General features: G+C 45.1%; 1 protein-coding gene across 1 annotated transcript in view; it reads left to right on the top strand.

Moving 5' to 3' along the window:
* Positions 1-19,295, top strand: part of LOC138515893 (alcohol dehydrogenase 1-like) — a 456,553-nt gene that overhangs the window by 274,901 nt on the left and 162,357 nt on the right. The window contains exon 7 of the mRNA XM_069630655.1: positions 14,812-14,947. Within this exon, the coding sequence (XP_069486756.1) occupies positions 14,812-14,947 (136 nt within the window). The remainder of the gene's footprint in view (positions 1-14,811; positions 14,948-19,295) is intronic.

Here is a 19,295-nt window from a genome sequence, read left to right as displayed (position 1 = left end):
ATCCGCTCGTAGAATCTTACCTGCTACAACTAGGTAGACGACACACAGATCATCCTCAAAATCCCCAAAACTCAAGGCTCTGGCAGTCCGGACTTGTCCTCACGCCTCTCGGATTTTGACCACTGGATGATGACCAACCACCTCATCCTCAACCCTGGGAAAACTGAAATCCTAGTTTGCGGCAAAACAGCCTTCCTCCCCCAACCAATCCCATGGCCCAACCCACCAGGACAAGCACTGGCAATCTCTAACTTGGCAAAAAACCTTGGATGCACATTGGACTCAGACCTATCCCTCACTCAACACACCACTATCGTATCCAAAACCAGTTTCTTTCATCTATGGATAGTCAGGTGTATTTTCCATTACCTCACCCATCCCCACCGTTTCTCGGCCACCAACCCCATCATCCTGTCCAGGCTAAACTATGAAAACTGCCTCTACCTAGGAGCCCCGGCATCTCTACTAAGAAAACTTCAAAGATTCAAAAACGAGGCAGCACTCCTGCTCCTTAACATACGTGCCAGAGAAGACATCAGCCCTACCCTATGAGTGCTCCATTGGCTCCTGATTGGTCGACGCACTACCTTTAAAGCCATGTGCATCACCCACTGTGCAGTCCAAAACACTGGACCGGAATTGATCCGAGACAAAATTGTTCCGTACTGATCCTCTAGGATCCTCAGATCTCGCACAGCATTTCGTCTAGTGATCCCACCACATAACTCCTTGATGCTGGGTTGGTTCCTCCTTCTCTGTCCAAGCGCCAATCATCTAGAACTCCCTACCACTGCACATTTGCAACATTGAAAACCACCTAAAATTCGGAAAGGCCCTAAAATCCTGGTTTTTCCCAATATTCCCCTGAACCCTTGTACCACCAGACTACACTACTGAAACCAACATCCCCTCCACCAATTACAACACAGTGGCCAGCAGCTTTTGTAGCGGCTCACCTGACACATTTCACCCTATGGACAACAACATTCCTACCTTACAAAGACACCAGTGAAGCCAGCAGTGTTCGCTGTGGCACACCGCAAAAAACTCACCCGCGCCCACCCCCTTACACCATTGCTCCAGTGAGACCACAAATAATGAGACAAATAGACCAGGGAAGCCTGCAGCCCTCACTGAGGCACACCGCAATAAACGTTCCCACTCTTAGTGCATGCGCAGACTCTCACACTAAAGAGACCATGGCCATCCCCAATGTACAATGATCGCTCCAGCTGAACAACTCCGAAGACTACTGCACGAATAACCTTGAAGACTACGGTACGTATACCTTACACCACATCTGGGGACACAGGCTGCAGGCATGGCCAAGCATCCATGCACTGTAGAATGCAGCTACGGCTATGCATTCTGGTCTAGCAGCACAGATAGCCTTAACACTGAAAGACCTGACGTGCCCCAACACCTCTGCCACTAGCATACAACGACTACCTGCGAAAGAAATTCGGTATAGCCGGTGACTCATCGACTCTCTCAACAATAGCACTGTAACACAACCTCCAACAGCGCCCACCCAAGTGCCTGGCCTCGTTCTGGTGTAACGGTTTTATGACAAGGCACACTCGAGCCAGGGACTTCTTCCACTGACCATGAATGTGGCACACAATAAAAACGCTTTTTATCTTTAATTACTCTTGGGTCCTTTCTTTGAGAAAGCCCCCAACCCGCCTCACACCCACCTTAATAAACACCCCATGTCGCAATGGACTATGAACCAGGCCGGTGTGTAACAATGAAATATTTATTACATTTAGGATTCAAGGAAAAATCAGAGCAACATCAAATAATAGGGCAGCAGCCACCATGGAGTGGCAGTACAAATGCAAAAATCTCACAATACAGTTACTTCAAATTCCTAACATAACATACATCAACCTTTTTTAGAACAACAGATGGCATTCAAGTTCAGCACTCCCCTCCAAACACCTGCTAACTAAATTCTTTGTGGATGAAAACTAGTGGCAAGGAGTCAGTATGAAGAGGGAATTTTGAATCCAGCCCACCACCCCAAGATGGGAAGCCAGAAACGAAAATGAAAACCTTTTTAGGAGCATAATCGCATACTCAAATTTTACTTGCTACTTGTACATCAGTTTACAATGGCGGTGGGATAGCTAGGACAGAAATTTTTGTGGCTGCATAAGGTAAGGAAGCTGACAGACTGCTGAGCAGAGCACCAAAGCAACGTGTACACAGGTAAGAAATCGATTTGGAGTAAAAGACAGAAATACAACAGAAAACACATGCTGCAGAATGGCAATTATTTTCTTCACGGAACTGGGGATGATAGCAGCCACAGAAAAGGCTTGGCTGTCAAAATCGAAAATCGTTTTTTAGGATAAGAATCAAGAGTGCATAACAGATAGGATTCTGATGGAAAGGGATTACTCTTTATTGGATTGTGTTTGGGGGTTTATATGGGATGAAACGCAAATCGGAATTGGGAGGAAAGCACAATACACATGCAAATTCGTTTTTTGTTAAACAAAGACTTTTTCTGTTTAGAATATATGTTAATGGCTATAATTATTAAAGAAAGGCACTTGACATGAGGTGGTTGATTTTGAATGCCAACTAGTTCACCATGGATCTCTTTATAGGGGAATTAATTGATTTAATTGCAAAATAATACCAAGGATTTAACAGGCTATGGGAGGACTTATCAAAGAAATGCACTAACATACACAGGCTAATACAGATTTTTCTATGGAAAGGTGAACAGATTATACTGACAATTTGGGATCTTGAATGGGATTTCAATAGGGTGCAAGGGTCAAAAGAGTCGGATATGCAATCTGGGGACTGGGTGATATGATACTTACAATGTAAGCTTGAGTTTGGGGTTGCTGGACATCCAGCGAGGTCTCTGGACAGCTAGGCCAAGGGAATTGGTCACTGGGCTCTCCTGAATTGGGTCAGCTGGACAGCTGGCCAATGATCTGGTCACTGTGGACAGTTGGATGGGGGCTGGACAGCTGGGCAAGGGATCAGGTCACTGGGCTCTCTTGAATGGGATCAGCTGCCTCCCTTCCTTTCTCCCTGCATTCTGGGTATGCCTGGATCTGGATGGATGGATCTGCTTTCCTGGATCTTGAAGAAGTTTCAGTGGATTGTCCTGAGTCTGAATCGCAATGGCGTGTGTGTCTCCCCCTTATAGTCCCAAAATAACATCATCGGTTTACAATCTGGGGGGTGAATACTCTGGACCCCTCTGCTGGGATAGGGCAGTCTTCCAGTGTCCCCTCCTTTCCCTGGGTTGATTGGTTCAGGGGAAATTACATAATTTATGTGTGTGCACTTATGACTTTATTTGTCTCACAAAGCCTATTTCTTGACAAAAATAAGTTATGGATCAAAACATCAGATTTATACTAGCCACCGTCATGAAAAGTAGATATGCAGATTCAAAAGGAATTGGGAAAGCCGATCGCTGACTCTGTGTGAGGTAGCCTCACTTTTTTGCACATTTCTGCCCTTTGTATGAGATACATAATATTTAAAATTATGCACATGGTCCCTTTCTATTCACCAAACATTTACATAGAAAACTAGCATAACAAAATAATCCTTATTCATTCAGAGTGCTGAGAAAAATGTCTTAAACTGCAGCAGTCTATTAGTGACAATGGGGAAAGTTGGTCACGTGGGAGGACAGTGCTGCAAAACCCCCACAGCCAAATTGTCTGCTCTTGGCTCAGCTTGCACAAAGGACATCCTGTGAATGAGTGCTGAAGGAAATCGCACCTTTGGGACAAACACAGGGCCCAGTCACCTCCTTTGTATTTTCTGGCAGTCCTGTCAGCCAGTCTAGTAGAACCAGCAATTATTACTCCTTCAGCCCCAGCACATGTCCGTGCAGAATTAGTTCACTTAAGGATGCGAAAGTGGGCGGCAGGACCTCCTGACAAACTGGTTTTACCTCTGCTAAGCTGATTGAAGTCAAGTCTTGTGGGGGGAAGAGCATAGTATCCCTTGCTTTGCAGCCACTCATCCACATATACAATAATATTTCTGTCTGAGCAACAGCTGTCATTTGACATTTGAGTTTAAACATAATTTTTCCTTTGTTTTACAAATAACAAATTCACACGTGTGCAAGATTTACATTTCCTATTTCCAATGTGGTTTTGGAAATAATATTCTCTTCCCATTGATCCCTTTTGAGCGGGTTTGCAGGCAATATTGGTGCATGAACACAGATGGGAAACTACAGAGGGTTTCTTTGATTTTGACATGGGATGAAAATAGAATGCTGTATTCATTTCTTCCAGGGTTTCAGAGTGCAATGAAAACAAAGCCGTGTCAGTTACAATGGGAGATTCTTGCTCCTTAAGTGAATGAACAGTCAGCCACGGCTGTTTTTGGGATGGATTGCCTAACTTTCTTTGGCATTTCAGATGGAATGAGGCACACAGGGATATTTTGCAAAGCAGCGCATACATTTGTGAAATTTCAGATGAAAGGCAAAAACACATGCAGGGCTGTATTTAAATAGAGCACACACTTTGTAGTGTTTAAATGAAGAAAAAGAACCAATGCCATATGAACTGCGGTGCGCAGCCTTTAGTCTTCAAATGACAAAACAGTCAATGCAGAACCATTATGAATGTAGGTTATTTTCTTTTTGATTTAAATGAATTAAGCAAATGCAGCCATTCTTTGTGTGGCAGTGTTTAAAGCTTGCCACCCATGTGCCAGGGAAAGAAAGCACAGCCGTTTTTGGGTGAAATGTGGAAATGTGGTTTTGAGGTGAAGGGGATTTCTGTCATGGGCCATAAATGTACCCCACACTGGGCTGCTTAGTCAAGCTTAGCAGCAATCCAAGTCCTAGACTGGCAAAAATGCACACATGCATCTCCTAACCCAATCCTCTAAGAGCTCTCCAGCACATTGACTACGGTCAACAAGGGTGTTCCGCCCAAAAAAAAGCACATTGAGGCCACACAAGTGGTGAATTGATATGATGGGTTATTTATAACGTGCTTAATAGGTTTCTAAGCGTAGACCCGGGGATCGAACCTGTGTTGCTCCGTGTCGTCTTGTTTCCAAAGCAAGCACCTTTCCCCTGAGCTATCCTCCTGAGACAACATCCCATTAATACCATGGGAAAGAGTTGGAATGGGCATAGTGGGGCCAATATGCTGCCAAGGGGTTCCACATGTTTGTATTGTTTTCATAGATCTCTTGACACAATGGGAGAAAGTGTACATTCAAAAAATATTTCCACATGGAAAGTAATCCATTTACGAGATGAGATATTTTTTTTGAGAGAAGGCTTTCCAAATATAATAGTAACTGGTAATGCAGTGCAGTTTAGATTAAAGCAAATTAAGACATTTGTAACAGAAAGTGGTACAGAACACAGTTTCAGTTCGGTATATCATCTACAGACAAATGGGATGGTAGCAAGGTTTAGTGAGACCATTGAAGACTGTCTAAGAGTGCATTTGCGAATGGCCAGGACTGGATGAAATCTATCTCAGAGAAAGTAATTGTACAGTTTCTCACCTCACACCATGATAGGGTGCCACCGTTTGAATTGAGTAGAGGCTGCAAACCGAATATTAGGGTGCATACTCCATGGATGCAGAAAGCTCATCAAAGTGTCAATAAAATCTGGTGTGATTGAAAAAAGGCAGTGGAGGAGTGAGCCCCGAATGTGTACAAGTGAGTAAGGGTAGCACTTTTGAAGGAATTGTGGGAAGGACCCATGAGATGGTTCAGACCAAGGACTAGGATTCCTAGTGTATATCATAATGTCATCCGCACAGAGGATGGTAGGGTGTTGAATTTGGTGGTTTTGCGCTCATAGCAAGGACAGTTTCCTCATGAGGGATTCGGAAAACAAGATATGAAGGGAGCAGTTAGCGGGACAGAGATGCTGGGTGAGTCAGAAGCAGAGGGAGAATAAAAGATAAATGGTTAGGTTAAACTCCAATGAGCAGGTGAAGGTTGGGCAGACTCCATTAAAGCCCTAAGCATCTAGAAGACTATGGGCCTCATTACACGGAAGGCGGTAAGGGTTAACGGTCACCGGTAATGCTACCGGTGACCGTTAACCCTTACCGCCTTACTACGAGTTCCCTTTGTGGGACCCGACTTTAACGGCTGGTTTTACCAGCCGTTAAAGTAGGGTGCCACAAAGGGACCTTGGTGCTAATTACGGTACCGCAATTTGCGGTACCGTAATTAGCACCTTCCCCATTCCCATTATGCCCTATGGGGCAAAAATGGGAATGGGGAAGGGCCTTGGTGAATGGGGAATTACCGCCCCCGCTCCCCTTGGAGTAGGGCGGTAATTCCGCCATCCACCAAGGCGGACACGGTAAAATACCGGCGGCAACCATGGCGCTAATAGCGCCATGGTTACCGCCTTACGTGTAATGAGGCCCTATGTAAAACCTGCAGCAAAGCCACTGGTCTTAACAGGGGAGAGACAACAAGACAGGTGGGTGCCAATGGGCTTTGCAGATATAGTCTAGGCAGTTAGGTGTCCTGTACAATAGCAGGATTTTGTCATAAATGGTTGAGCGTGAGAAGTGTGGTATGCTAGGATGGAATGCATGGAGTCGGAATTTTGGGGGAGAGCATGGAGGTCCACACAATGTGGAAAAGATGGTTTAAGGCAAGAGAGCGAGTGGTGTAAGGACGTAGAGGCTGGCGGGCTAATGATTGATGATTCTTACAAATAAAGCTCTATTTACAAAGTCTCACCAGTATATTTTGCCTTGACCACTATTAAATGCTATTTATCCAATTCACAAGGATTTGCACTAGAGCAAATCATGTGATGCCCTGTGCATTGGAAATTTGCTCCTACTTCCTTATACCTTTTTGTACAAAGCCTAAAACTGGAGCAAATTGGGAGCTGCCATGAGCATCCTTGAGAGGATCATGTGCCAATGAAAATCACAAGGACTTCTCAATGGATTCACAGGTATGATCTAGGGGGCTCCAGATTTACTCTAGTTTTTGCTTTTGTAAATGAGTTTGAGGTGGCAGGAGCTAATCTTAGATTCTCACAACTTCTCCTGATATTTTCCAATGTACCGCTTTATCTGGCCCTATATGTTTGAGGTTTTTTTCAGTAGTGGAGGAGAAGAGAAAGGTTAAAATGAAGTTCTAGTTTAACTGATCGTTTAATGAGAATGGGTTGAACAGTACACATTTTAAAGCAATTGGGAAACGTCCCTGAGGAAAGTGAGTGGTTGAAGAGAGAGGATAGGTACATGCGGAATAGAGGAGCTATGACATTTATAGACTTGAGAGGAGAAAGGATCAATCAGACTACACAATGGTTTATCAGTGCAGGGAAAGGGAATGAGGATGGTGGGTATCATGGGGAGAGGTGGGGAGAGGTAACAAAGGCAAGGGATGAGAGGGGTATGAGGAGGTGAGGGGAAGAAGGGCGAGGGAAAGGAGAATGGTGATGGTGACAGTAATCTTGGACATATTGAACAAGAAGTAAATGGTGAAGTTGCCAGCTGAGGGAGATGAGATGGAGTGAGGGGGCAGCTTAAGTTGAACTGTAGAGCATAGCTTCTGTTGATAGAAGAATAGTGATGTGATCAAATTGGTAAAATAATCCCATTTGGCCATATACAGGGCATTAGTGAGGTCACAGAGACCAATATTGTTGTTGGCAAGGAGCGAGTATGAGAAGGGTAGAGGAAGAAAGAGAGAGAGAGGGGAAGAAAGAGAGGATTGGGAGGGGAGAGGTCAAGTAGGAGAAAGAAGTGGAAGGGGAGGAGTATGAGGAGGAGGAGGGGGGTGCAAAGATGTGCGCCTGTAACATAGATGGAGGTATATTTGGGTCTTGAGCAGTATGATTTCAGGAGCAATCTAGGGTTTGAGAGGAAATAGAGGAAATGGTGAAGGTGCCACCCTGGTAGAACTGTCTGAAAGGGGAACTGAGGGCAAAGTGTAAATCATTGAAGACGTCCTAAATTGGGAAAACATGTCCTGCTGAGAGCAAACTGAGAGGACTGAAATGTAGATAGGTAGGAGGCCACATAGTCTCATTTTAATTTGTATGGGAGTAGAGAGAAAGGAGAAGGGACGTTCATTTTAAAATGAATTATAATGTGGTCAGAGGGGTAGCAGTCAACGGTGAGGTTGTCTGTAGGAGGAAGAGAGAAATGTAACATCAAGGGAGTTGCTGTGGGTGAGGAGTTGATGGAGTGAGTAGTGTGAGTGCTATGAAAGGGAAGACGTTAGATCAAGTTGGTGGGCATCAGACATTCTGAAAGGTTAAAATCACACAGGAAACAAAAAAAGAACATTTGAAGGGCAGGAATCAAGTAGGAGGTAGAAATTAGCAAAGAGGAGCTAGGAGAGACAGATGCATGACAGAGAACAGTAACTGTGAGGGGTAGTAGCTGAATGTGAGTACATTCAAAATATAGGAGAGTCATATGAGTGACTATTGATCCCTAGGCCAACTTCACCAACTCTTCTGTTAGGTTGGTGTGCGACGGATGTAGGCAGTGTCAGCGTGGATGCTTGCTAATATGACAGCATTGTGAGGAGAATTCAGGTTTTTGTGATTCCCATGACTTTGATGAAGGGTTTGTAGGATTGAAATCATCAGAGAGGAAGATTATTTACAGATTAGATGCCTGTTCCAGAACCCATGGGTGAATATAGAGGGAGTGGTTGGGTAATGAGCTGAGTAAGGGGAAGAGGTTGCAATGGGTAGGTTGTCTGTTGCAGGATGTGTGTAGGATAGGATCATTTGGGAGGAGGGTAGAGGGAGCAGGAAGGGTAGGGTAATCTTAGAATGTAGTATGCAGTAAAAAGAGGAATAAGAGGGATAGGAGTACAAGTGATAGACATTGCAGGTGCATGGTGAGAGGAGGTTAAGGCACAACCTAGCATTCATGGATCTGCCTGAGCCAAACAGGGGCACACCGAAGTTGTCCTTGACCTCTATTTTCTTGCCAAGAGCATCATCTGTCAGTGGGATATAGATTGTGATTTTTGGTCACGTGGTGCATGGGAAGCCTATGGGTGAGCAGATTTCCTAAAGTGGTAAACGCCAATTCCGCGAAGCAGACAGGGTAGATGGAAGGTGAATAAAGAAAATCTGGATAGATGAAACAATGGCCTACCATGAGAAATGTTTTTTGACTAAAGATACTAAGTTCCTGTGAATTTCTTTTAAATACCACCTGAGGAGAGGGCCGAGCAGCAGGTGGTCACATGATCTTAGGCTTTGTCACATGGTGTAGGGGGAGCCTCTGGGTCTGTAACAGGCCTAGATTAGAATGCCCCTGCTGCTGTGAATTCTGGGAGTAGGGAGAGTGACGAAAAGAAGTCAATGGAGTCAAGGGGTGCCTTATGAAGTTACAGCTGTGCTGAAGGGGTCGCAGCACTGAGGGCCAGGTCATATTGTGCAGGAGGAGCCCATGCTCAAGCAACGAGCATGGAGTGTTAATGCCCAAAAGCAGTCATCCATGGAAGGTGGGCGATGAAAAAGGAAGTAAGAGGGAGTTCATGGATGACCTACCATTTAGAGCCTTGTCAACTGGACAACACAGGTTGTTGTGATGTTCTGGCTGAGCACTGAATGTGGAGATACCCAAACTGAAGTGATCACATGACCACCGGCTGGGTCATATATTGGAAGGGGAGCCTATAGGTGAGCAGCATGCATGAAGTAGTAATTCCCCACTGCCACACATCCAGTGAAGGTGAAGGGCGAAGAAAGGAAGTCCAGGGGGATGAATGGATGGCCTATCAGCTAGTGATCTTGCAAACTTCAGTCCCTTGACTTGTGTCCCTTTTGGCATTATCCTTTGGATGTCAGTGGGAGCCTGGGGGCATCTGTTAGATTTCTTGTGAGTGAAACTGTGTGTGAATTTTGATGTTGGCAGTTTGTGACCACTGGCTTTTTATTTTCTCCCCACTTTACTGAGTTAATGGTCTGTGTGTTTGAGGCCGTATGGACATGTGCATGGGGAGGGTAATCTGTGTGTTTATGAGACATATACACTAATACAGTCCTTCACATACACACTGAACTCATCCACGTGTCTGTGTCTGTGTCTGTGTCCGTTTTTATTTGTATCAACTTTACTACTTTATTTGTGTTTCCTCTGTCGAACCTGCCACAATAAGCACCCACTTTTTCTTTCATGGCACACAACAGAAACTGTGAATGGACATTGTTAACGGCAATCAGGAGGAAAAACTGTATTACAATGTTTTCTAACTATAGAACATATAAAGGTCCTTTCCCTAGACTCCTTGCCACTATTGTCCTAACTCTACACCACTCTGCTCAAGCAGACAAGGCAGAACAGCACGTTTTCCTCAGAAGACACAGGACTGACAGAGAAAGGGGAAATGTAAGTGGACAAGCGTATATACATGATGGAAGGAAATGTATGTACATCCGTCCAACATTCACTGCTCAGAATAAAAAGTCAAAGTCCTTTATAATTAAGCACCAGAACCCCAATCTTGGTAGAGCAGCGCAATTGGTGAATGATCATGTTGGCCTATCTAGCAAATAATACATGTTGATTTCTATCACGACCCTTCTTTGAATTGTTTACCTGTGTGTGTGTCTTTTGTAATCTATAAAAACTACTATATGGTATGTTTAGCCTAATGTGTAAAGAATTGTTCCAAAGCAAGTTGTGAGATATCTGCAAAATTAGCCTTCTAGAGAGCCAATGAGCAAAAGCACACTGGCATTTTCCATAACTATTCCTAAGAATAATTTGTTTAAATTTTTTTATTGTGCATTTGTTTAAAGAAAAACCTTTTATCACAGAGTGTATTGTTATATATACATATAAAAGAAATATGCATGCGTTAATACAGTCTAAATTATTTTTCTCATCTAAAATACATATCAAAATATATTAAATAGTGCAGTAAATTTTGGTTCGCAATAAATCTACCAATTTGTTAATAATATCTAAAACACATGTTAAAATGTCATAATAATACAAAGCAACAATGTTCAAATCATAATAGAAAAAAAATGCCAATTTGTTCAAATTAAATTATATCACAATAAATAGAAGGTATACAAGTTAATGGAGAAGAGATAATTACCATTGACAACTGGACTGTGTTGTTATCATGAAATCGCTCTTAGTTTTCAGTTGAGAAGACACTCATATAGGAGACGTAATGGGAGAAATTAAATTATTATACCCCTCAATTATTAAGTAGGCTTCATGAAAAATTAATACAAGGCTCAACACTGGGTACTCAGCCCAGAAAACCTAGTAGAAATTAGCTATGAAACAGCTAACTATATATGATTGAAGAGATTTTGAACCTCCTTCCAGACAGAAAATGCTGCTGCAGTGATCAAAATGGATTGCGCTTTGTTTATACTGCTCCAGAACTGATCGGTTTCAATAAAATCACAGGTGGTGGAGGTAAGGTTAGAATATCTCTTTCAATATACATTTGTTAGTTTCAGGCAACCTGTCAAAATGTGCTGAGAAGTCTCAACCTACGTATCACATATACGACAATAGGGCCTCATTACGAGAAGTGCGGAATGGGTTTAACGGCGCCGGTAATGGTGCCGGCATCATTAAACCCACTCCGCACTATTACGAGGTCCCTTTGCGGGACCCGCTGTGGACGTCTGGTTTTTCGATAGCGGGTTCCTCGAGGGAACCAGGGAGCTAACAACGGGCCCGTAATTGATGGGCCCGTTGTTAGCTCCCTCACCATTCCCATTCAGCTAATTAATCCTAGCAAAGTATTTGAATGAAGATGTGGTGATAGCATGGAGAGAAAAATCTTGGAGCGCTGTAATAACCATAGCGTGGGGACGTAAGGCCAAGCTCAAATCCTAGTGCCTCCACTGGAACAGAGGCTGGGACACCAAGGATGGCATGCAATCATTTTGCTTCTAATTTTCCAAGCCACTGTGTCAGAGAAAACAGATAACCCATTCAGAATTCCAGGTATTACATTGGTTTTATAAATGGTAAGACGTCACTCGATGTTATAGCATCTTCTTTATCTAATAAACTTGTTTTTCACTCCCCATATTCTCATTAATTTGGAGCCAATAAAATGGTAGTGATGGTTCCCATCTGCGTGAGAGCTCATGAGATGTCCAAGATACATGCACTTCTTAATTATTTCCAGAGGTGTATCAGTGATGATCCAATTAAAGGATTTCTTTTTTTGTTCTGTCACCAATGTCAACAATTTTTGTTTTATGAGATGTTCATTCTAAGATGATTCACATCTGCATAAATGGGCATAGAATACCATTACCATCCAACCCATGATCCTGCACTAATAGCACCGGGTGACAGTAATGCTATCAGCCCGGGCGGTAGCGCCACCGGGATACCACCGAACTTGTGATAGGAATTTGATTAGTCACAGCACCTTCTTGATTATTACGGTCTATACCTGACCTATCAGCGTGTAAAGCTTCACTAAAGAACAGCAAGAGAGGGTCTATAGCCCACTGTCTTAGTTTATTCCAGAGAAGGGGCCGGGAAAAGGAAACAAAAGCTTTAGCAAAGACAGTAAAGCAAAGATATAGCTTTTCATGTCTAGGGCCCTTTGTCTCAGCCATGGCATAGTAAAGAGCTGTTAAACTATGAATCGTGCCATGTCCTTTGCGAAAACCAGTCTGCAGTTCATGAATAAGTCCTTTACCCTAAGCCCATTTATTGAGCTTATTTTGTAAGATGATACAGAACATTGTTTGACTTGAATCTAACATGGCTAAGAGCCGATAGTTTTTATTTGTATTTATTAAGTTTATATAGCGCTTTACGCCAAAGCGCTTTACATTATAACAACAAGATACATAGAATATGATAAACTAGAAGCATAATTACAAACATGAGACAAGCCATTAAAATAAACAGTAAGTAGAACAATTTACCTAGGATAAAAAACGAGTGAAGGAGGGAAGCGGAGTAAGGGGGAGAGGAGGGAAGTCAGGGAGGGGAATAAGATGGAGTTTCAAGGGAGCAAAGGAAGTGTAAGAGGTGGTAAGTGAGAAGTGTAAGGGAAGTGATGAGGAAAGTCAGGACGGGGAAAGGAGAAGAGATTTTAAGGAGGCGCAGAAGGAGGAGTAGGAGGTAATGGAGCGGATAGAGAGGGGTAGAGAGTTCCAGTGTAGGGGGCAAGGAGTTGAAAGGAACAGTAACGAGAAGAGGCACAAGGGGAGGGAGTAACAGTAAGCAGGAAGAGATCAGCAGAACGGAGGGAGCGGGAGGGAGTGTAGAAAGAGAGGAGAGGGGAAAAATAGGGGGGAGCAAGATCATGAAGAGATTTAAAAACGAGACAAAGGAAGTGGCATTTAAGTTGGAAGTGAAAGGGAAGCCAGCCGAGGTAAGAGAGCGAAGAGGAAATGGAATCGTGAGGGGCAAGAAGACAAAGGGTACGGATGACAGAGTGGTAGAGGGATTTAAGGGGAGCGAGATGAGAGGCAGGGAGTCCAAAGAGGAGGGAAGAGCAATAGAAAAGTTGAGAGAAAGTAAGAGAGGAGATTAAGATTTTATTTGCATGGAAGGTGAGGCAGGAACGGATTTTACGAATATTGAAGAGGTAGTAGCGTCAGGTAAAAATAGTTATTATTAGGGTCATTCTTGTCCCCCTTCTTAAAGACAGAGACCAGAATAGGGTCACACCAGCTAGCAGGAATCACACCAGTGTCAATACATACTTAAACAACTGCTCTAATATAGTAGCCCACAGAACTGGGTTGGCCTTCATAACAGCATTAAGGATACAGTTGGGACCAGCGGCAGGTTAGTCTTTAGAATTTTAATAACTGCCAATGTATCATCAAAGCTGTATCCCCCAGTATCCGTTGTGATAATAGATTGGAAATCATTGTCAAGAACCTGAAAATCATCAAAGTAATGTCCGGTAATTGCCTTAGTCAAAGCACCTTCTGATATAGGATTTAAGTCGTGCATGGTTTTTCCAGCTGTATAGTATCTAATTTGTGCCCAGAATGTTTTGCTATCAGGATCACGCAGCAATCTGTACAAATATTTCCAACGAGAATTGGTGGTAGAATTTGTATAGACCCTGACCCGATTCTTATAACTTGTAGATAAAACGGACAATAGGTTATTCTTTTCTCCGAAGTTGATTGTTTTATTTTTTTAAATAGAATTTCTCGCATTAATAATAACAATAATTAATGAGAGTCTCTACAGAGACCAGGTCCAACCGGACCTAGGACTATTGACTAGTAAGAGCTTCAGACCATGTCCAAGATCACAGGTAGCTGTGTGAGGGCTCTGCTAATTGGTCATAACAATAAGAGGCTGAATCATTCCTGCTTGTTTTCCTTTCAGTGGTGCATTTAACACAGTTTCACAATTTCCTAAGGTCCATTTACTCCTTCGTGTGCATTCTTTAAATTTCACTCTGCACCTTTTGGATTGTGGTGTGTATCTAGTTTAAAAGGTGCTCTATCACCTCACAGGAGCTTCCTGGCACTGGTAAAGAGTAGTTATTACATTCTATGCATCATCTTTATCTTCAGTGCTGTGTCTTTGGAAATTAAAATCTATAATAATGAAAGAAGCACATACATTTTACAAGTATTAGGTAAGCTGTATTGCACCCTATGATGACAGCCAGGTAGTGTACAGGTGTTTTATTTAAGTTTTGCAGCTCAGTTATTTTTGTAGAAATGGCAATCCAAGGTCATCTTGCAAACATACACATAAATCTGCCTAAATTGGCTTGATTGTAATTGGGTGTCACATGCTTTCTGTTCAGCATGCAAAAGACCTTTCCTTAGCCGACAGTATCCACTTTTATTCTCCTCAGATATCAGCCCTGCAGTCTTCACATCCCGGTTATGGAACCTGTGCCCTTATTGGAATAACTCCTGCTGGTGCACAGTTGGCATTTGATCCCATGCTGATGCTCACCGGGCGCACATTGAAAGGTTCCTTTTTTGGAGGTAAGCCCCCAGATTCATATTGCCATTATCTGCGACACTGTCAGTGTTCCAAATTAGTTTGAGAGAGTCACAGGGTTATGTCAACCTTGAAGTGTCAAAATACGACTCGAAGCAAAGGTATATAGTTAATGTAGTTTATTTGTAACAACCAACAGTAGGGGATAAAGATCACTGAAACTACAGGAAGGGGTTCACACTACAAATAGGTCAATGTATCAATCTCTGCCCCACAGACTCTGCCTTTCCCTGTGTGGAAATAGTCAACTACAGTTTCTGAAGGTTTGTTTTCCCAACACTTTTTTCCTGGTCTTGTCTAGAGTATTTCTTGTCTTGTACCTCCCTGATTTCCGAATGCTCCTAAGACCTGACTTTTCCTATCCACCAGCTAATCTCCCTCACTTAACATCTTAGTCTCTACTGAGCACCTCAGGGAGAATGATGTAATTAGCAAATCCCATAATAAATAGCTAGGATACCGTGAATGCACTCCTTGTCTTGTGAAATGCCTGGCTCCACCAAATCTCGTGTCCCAAGCCATCTGGATGGGGCTCAGGTGTCAGACTCTTAAGAATGCAATCGGACATTGGAGTTCTGAGGCGCAATCCACTTATCATTGCTGTCTGGGTCTGAAATTGAAACACTGTGCTCATTTGTTCTAGTTTTTCTGCAGATACTGTGTGAATCAACTCTGCATTGAAGAATCTGTCTGGATGCATCACCTGCATTTTGATATTTTTACTTTCCATTGTTATGCATACAGTTATTCTACAAATCATATAATGTGTGTCATCAGCTGAACTTTATTATGTATAGCCTTGCATTTTGTTAGTATGACTGAGTGTATATGTGTTGTATGCTAACTGCCCCGTCTTTAGAACTATCATTCAGTCGCAGTGGGTTCCTAGCTATAAGTGGGGGCAACCCCCTCCAAGCAGTTCGGGCTGGACTGCCCCTTTTGGGGTGGGACCAAGCCTGATTCGCATATGGTCTTTCCCCTTCTGTAATGGGTTGGCAAGCTGAAGAACAATGTCCTGGAGGGTTTCCAAGAGCAATGCCAGAGGTTAGGATAAATTCCAAAGCATCCAGCCATCACCTCTTTTATTTTTCATAAGTCACCCTGAGTGGGACAGGGCGGCCCAGACATTGGTCCCAAGCCTGCTGGGCCTAGAGACCCAAGCTACTCCTCAATGATTACGCCCAATGAGTCAGCGACGTGTCTGGGGATTCTTGTGGCCTCGTGCAGAAGGGATGTGACCTAGCAGTTCAGGCTGGACTGCTACGTTTGGTGTGGGACCAAGCATGAATTGCATATGGACTTTGCCCTTCTGTAATGGGTTGGCAGGCTGACGATTTATGGTCTGGAGGGTTGGAGAGCAATGCCAGAGGATATCATTGATTCCAAACCATCCAGCCATCACCTCTTTTGTTTTGCCTAAGGCAGCCCCCTTCAAGCCAGCCCAAAATTGTTTCCAAACACCAGCAAGATAATCGGCATATGCGACATGCATTGGCTAGCCAATCGGGACCACAAGAACTTTGTTGGATCAATCAGAGCTTTGGATTCTCGGGGGAGGTTCAGTGGGCTGATAAAAGGCATAGCATTCTTCTTGGTTCTCTCTGAGTTTAGGTCAACTTTTAGAGTGAGGAACAAGGCACATCCTAATAGGGGAGAAGGATGCCCTGTGTAGAAGCCACTGAAAGCACCTTTGTGTGTATTAATTAGCATTTATTTCCCTGTTAGTTTCATTTTGTTTTGAATTGCTCTTGTTTTATGAATTTCCTTAAAGTCTTAGGCCCTCATTACGACCCAGGCGGTAAGTAATCGAAATTACCGCCATGGCGTAATGAGCGTTAACGCCATGGTCCGATGGCGATAAGAGCGCCATATTACGACCCATCGCGCACGAGCATTACGCCATGGCGGTAACGTAAACTACGCCATGCCGTAAATAGCCCTTACCGGCCTCGTTAACAGCGCAGGGTGACCTACCGCCACCCATCATTGCGCCGACCGTAGTCAGCGGTCACCGTAATTAGCGGTGACCGCAATTAGGCGGAACCGGAAATAGCGTAATCGCGGCAAAACGGGAAACAGCACAGCGGCCATCTTAAAAAACACAATCCATTGCCATCCTACCCAACCACACCACAACCAACCCTCAAACCCTGTCATTCCCATAACCCACCCATTTCCACACCCAACCATGCCGAAAGTTGTGAAGAAGGCATGTGACAGGCAGCGGCAGGAGCGCTACAGTCGTGAGGAACTGCAAATGCTTGCAGACACGCTCCAGGAGAAGGCCGATGTTGTCTTCTCCACTGAGATGACCCGGCCAGCCATAGGCCGCAAAAAGAAGGTGTGGGAGCTTGTGGCACAACGTGTCAGTGCTGTTGGAAGCACCCCACGCACCTCCAAACAGTGCTGCAAGAGGTGGGACGACCTGCGGATCAGGGTCCGTGGCATTATGTCTGCCAACCGTAACCTGGCCCTGGGAACTGGCGGGGGAGCACACTCCCCACTGAAGATGCAGCCATGGGAGGAGACATGTGCCTCTCTGATTGGCATTGAGTGCATCGAAGGTGTCGGCGAGATGGAGAGAGGGGCCCCGACATCTGGAGACACAGGTAGGTGCCTCATATCCAGCCTTGCAAGACACCCTGATACACTTGCACGTGACAATCACAATGTGGCAGACGCAACACATCAGCAGATGAGCCACACCCTGCGCACATGCAGCATGTACACTGTACAGTAGGCAGACACACACCTGCATGCAAAACCGAACCTAAAGGGAGGCAACCTGTATGTCACGGGCTACTAACTCCACCATCTATCCATTACACTCTTCACAAAGCCTGCTCAATGTCCGCTGAACCATCAATAACAGTCAACCTCCTCTGCTCCACCACAGGCTCGCAATCGGACACTGGCAGGGACGACAGCACCAGCACCCCAGCCAAGAAGGCCAGGAAAGTGGGAGAAGGGAACCATGCATCCACCTCTGCTGGACCCAGGCCGAAACCACGCCAGGCTGAAGAGGCCAGGGCAGCAAAGTCCCCCGAGGAAGGGGTCGTGACAGCGCCTGCAGCCCAACAACACCCTCTGTTGCCCACTGAGGGCAATGTGTCAGCAGGGAGCAGTACTGTTGGGGAGACTGCAGCCATCGCTGCCTGCTCCGATAGTGATGTGGAGGATGACACTGGACTTGCCCACAACACGCAACTTCACTCACCACACCTATCCCCAATCAGCCATCATGGAGATGACACCCAGGGCCAATCGCCTGCTAATTCATGGCCAGCAACTCCAAGCCCAGTGGGAGTTGGGGAAGATGGGAGTAGTCCCATTGGTCCCCCATTGGCACCCTCCATTGGGCCAGATTTCCAGCTGTCGCTGGAGCAGATTGCCAACAGGCAGGAAGTACTGGGCACACTCCTCACGCAGCATGTTGCAGAATGTGGAAGTGCCAGTGCAGCCATGGAGAGGAGTGCTGATGGCATCAGGTCTGCCATCCAAACTGCCAGCAGGGACATATGCACTGAACTTGCTGCAGTGCGGCAGATGATGAGCCAGCTCATCCAGACAATTGTGGACACATGCCATACTGAGCAGCCCAGTACATCCTCAGCTGCAAGTTCAGCACAAGCCTCTCCCGTCCGCAGGTCATCCAGGACCCTGAGGAGCACAGGCAGGGGGGCCCCAGGTTCCGGGAGAGGGGGCAGTCAATAGTGTGCAAAACTATACACACTTCACCACGGGCACTGTCACATGTTTGCAGGGTGTTCAGGGGGGAATTGGGTGTGTTGGAGTGTTCAGGGGGGAGGGGGAGGGGGGAATTGGGTGTGTTGGAGTGTTCAGGGGGGAGGGGGGAATTGGGTGTGTTGGAGTGTTCAGGGGGGAGGGGGAGGAGGGAATTGGGTGTGTTGGAGTGTTCAGGGGGAGGGGGAGGGGGGAATTGGGTGTGTTGGAGTGTTCAGGGGGGAGGGGGAGGGGGGAATTGGGTGTGTTGGAGTGTTCAGGGGGAGGGGGAGGGGGGAATTGGGTGTGTTGGAGTGTTCAGGGGGGAGGGGGAGGGGGGAATTGGGTGTGTTGGAGTGTTCAGGGGGAGGGGGAGGGGGGAATTGGGTGTGTTGGAGTGTTCAGGGGGAGGTGGAGGGGGGAATTGGGTGTGTTGGAGTGTTCAGGGGAGGGGGAATTGGGTGTGTTGGAGTGTTCAGGGGGGAGGGGGAGGGGTTCTGTTATACCTATTCAGAAGAACAATACACTTTTTCATTTCTCACAAACGAAATGTGTGGACATTGCTCATTGCGTATGTGTGCTTTATTGTTTCACAGTCCACAGTGTTGA

Source organism: Ambystoma mexicanum, chromosome 6q, assembly GCF_040938575.1.
Source record: "Ambystoma mexicanum isolate Mex_15411 chromosome 6q, UKY_AmexF1_1, whole genome shotgun sequence".
Classification (NCBI taxonomy): Eukaryota; Metazoa; Chordata; class Amphibia; order Caudata; family Ambystomatidae; genus Ambystoma; species Ambystoma mexicanum.
Note: the sequence above shows the minus strand (reverse complement) of the source record. Positions and strands in the feature narration are given on the sequence as shown.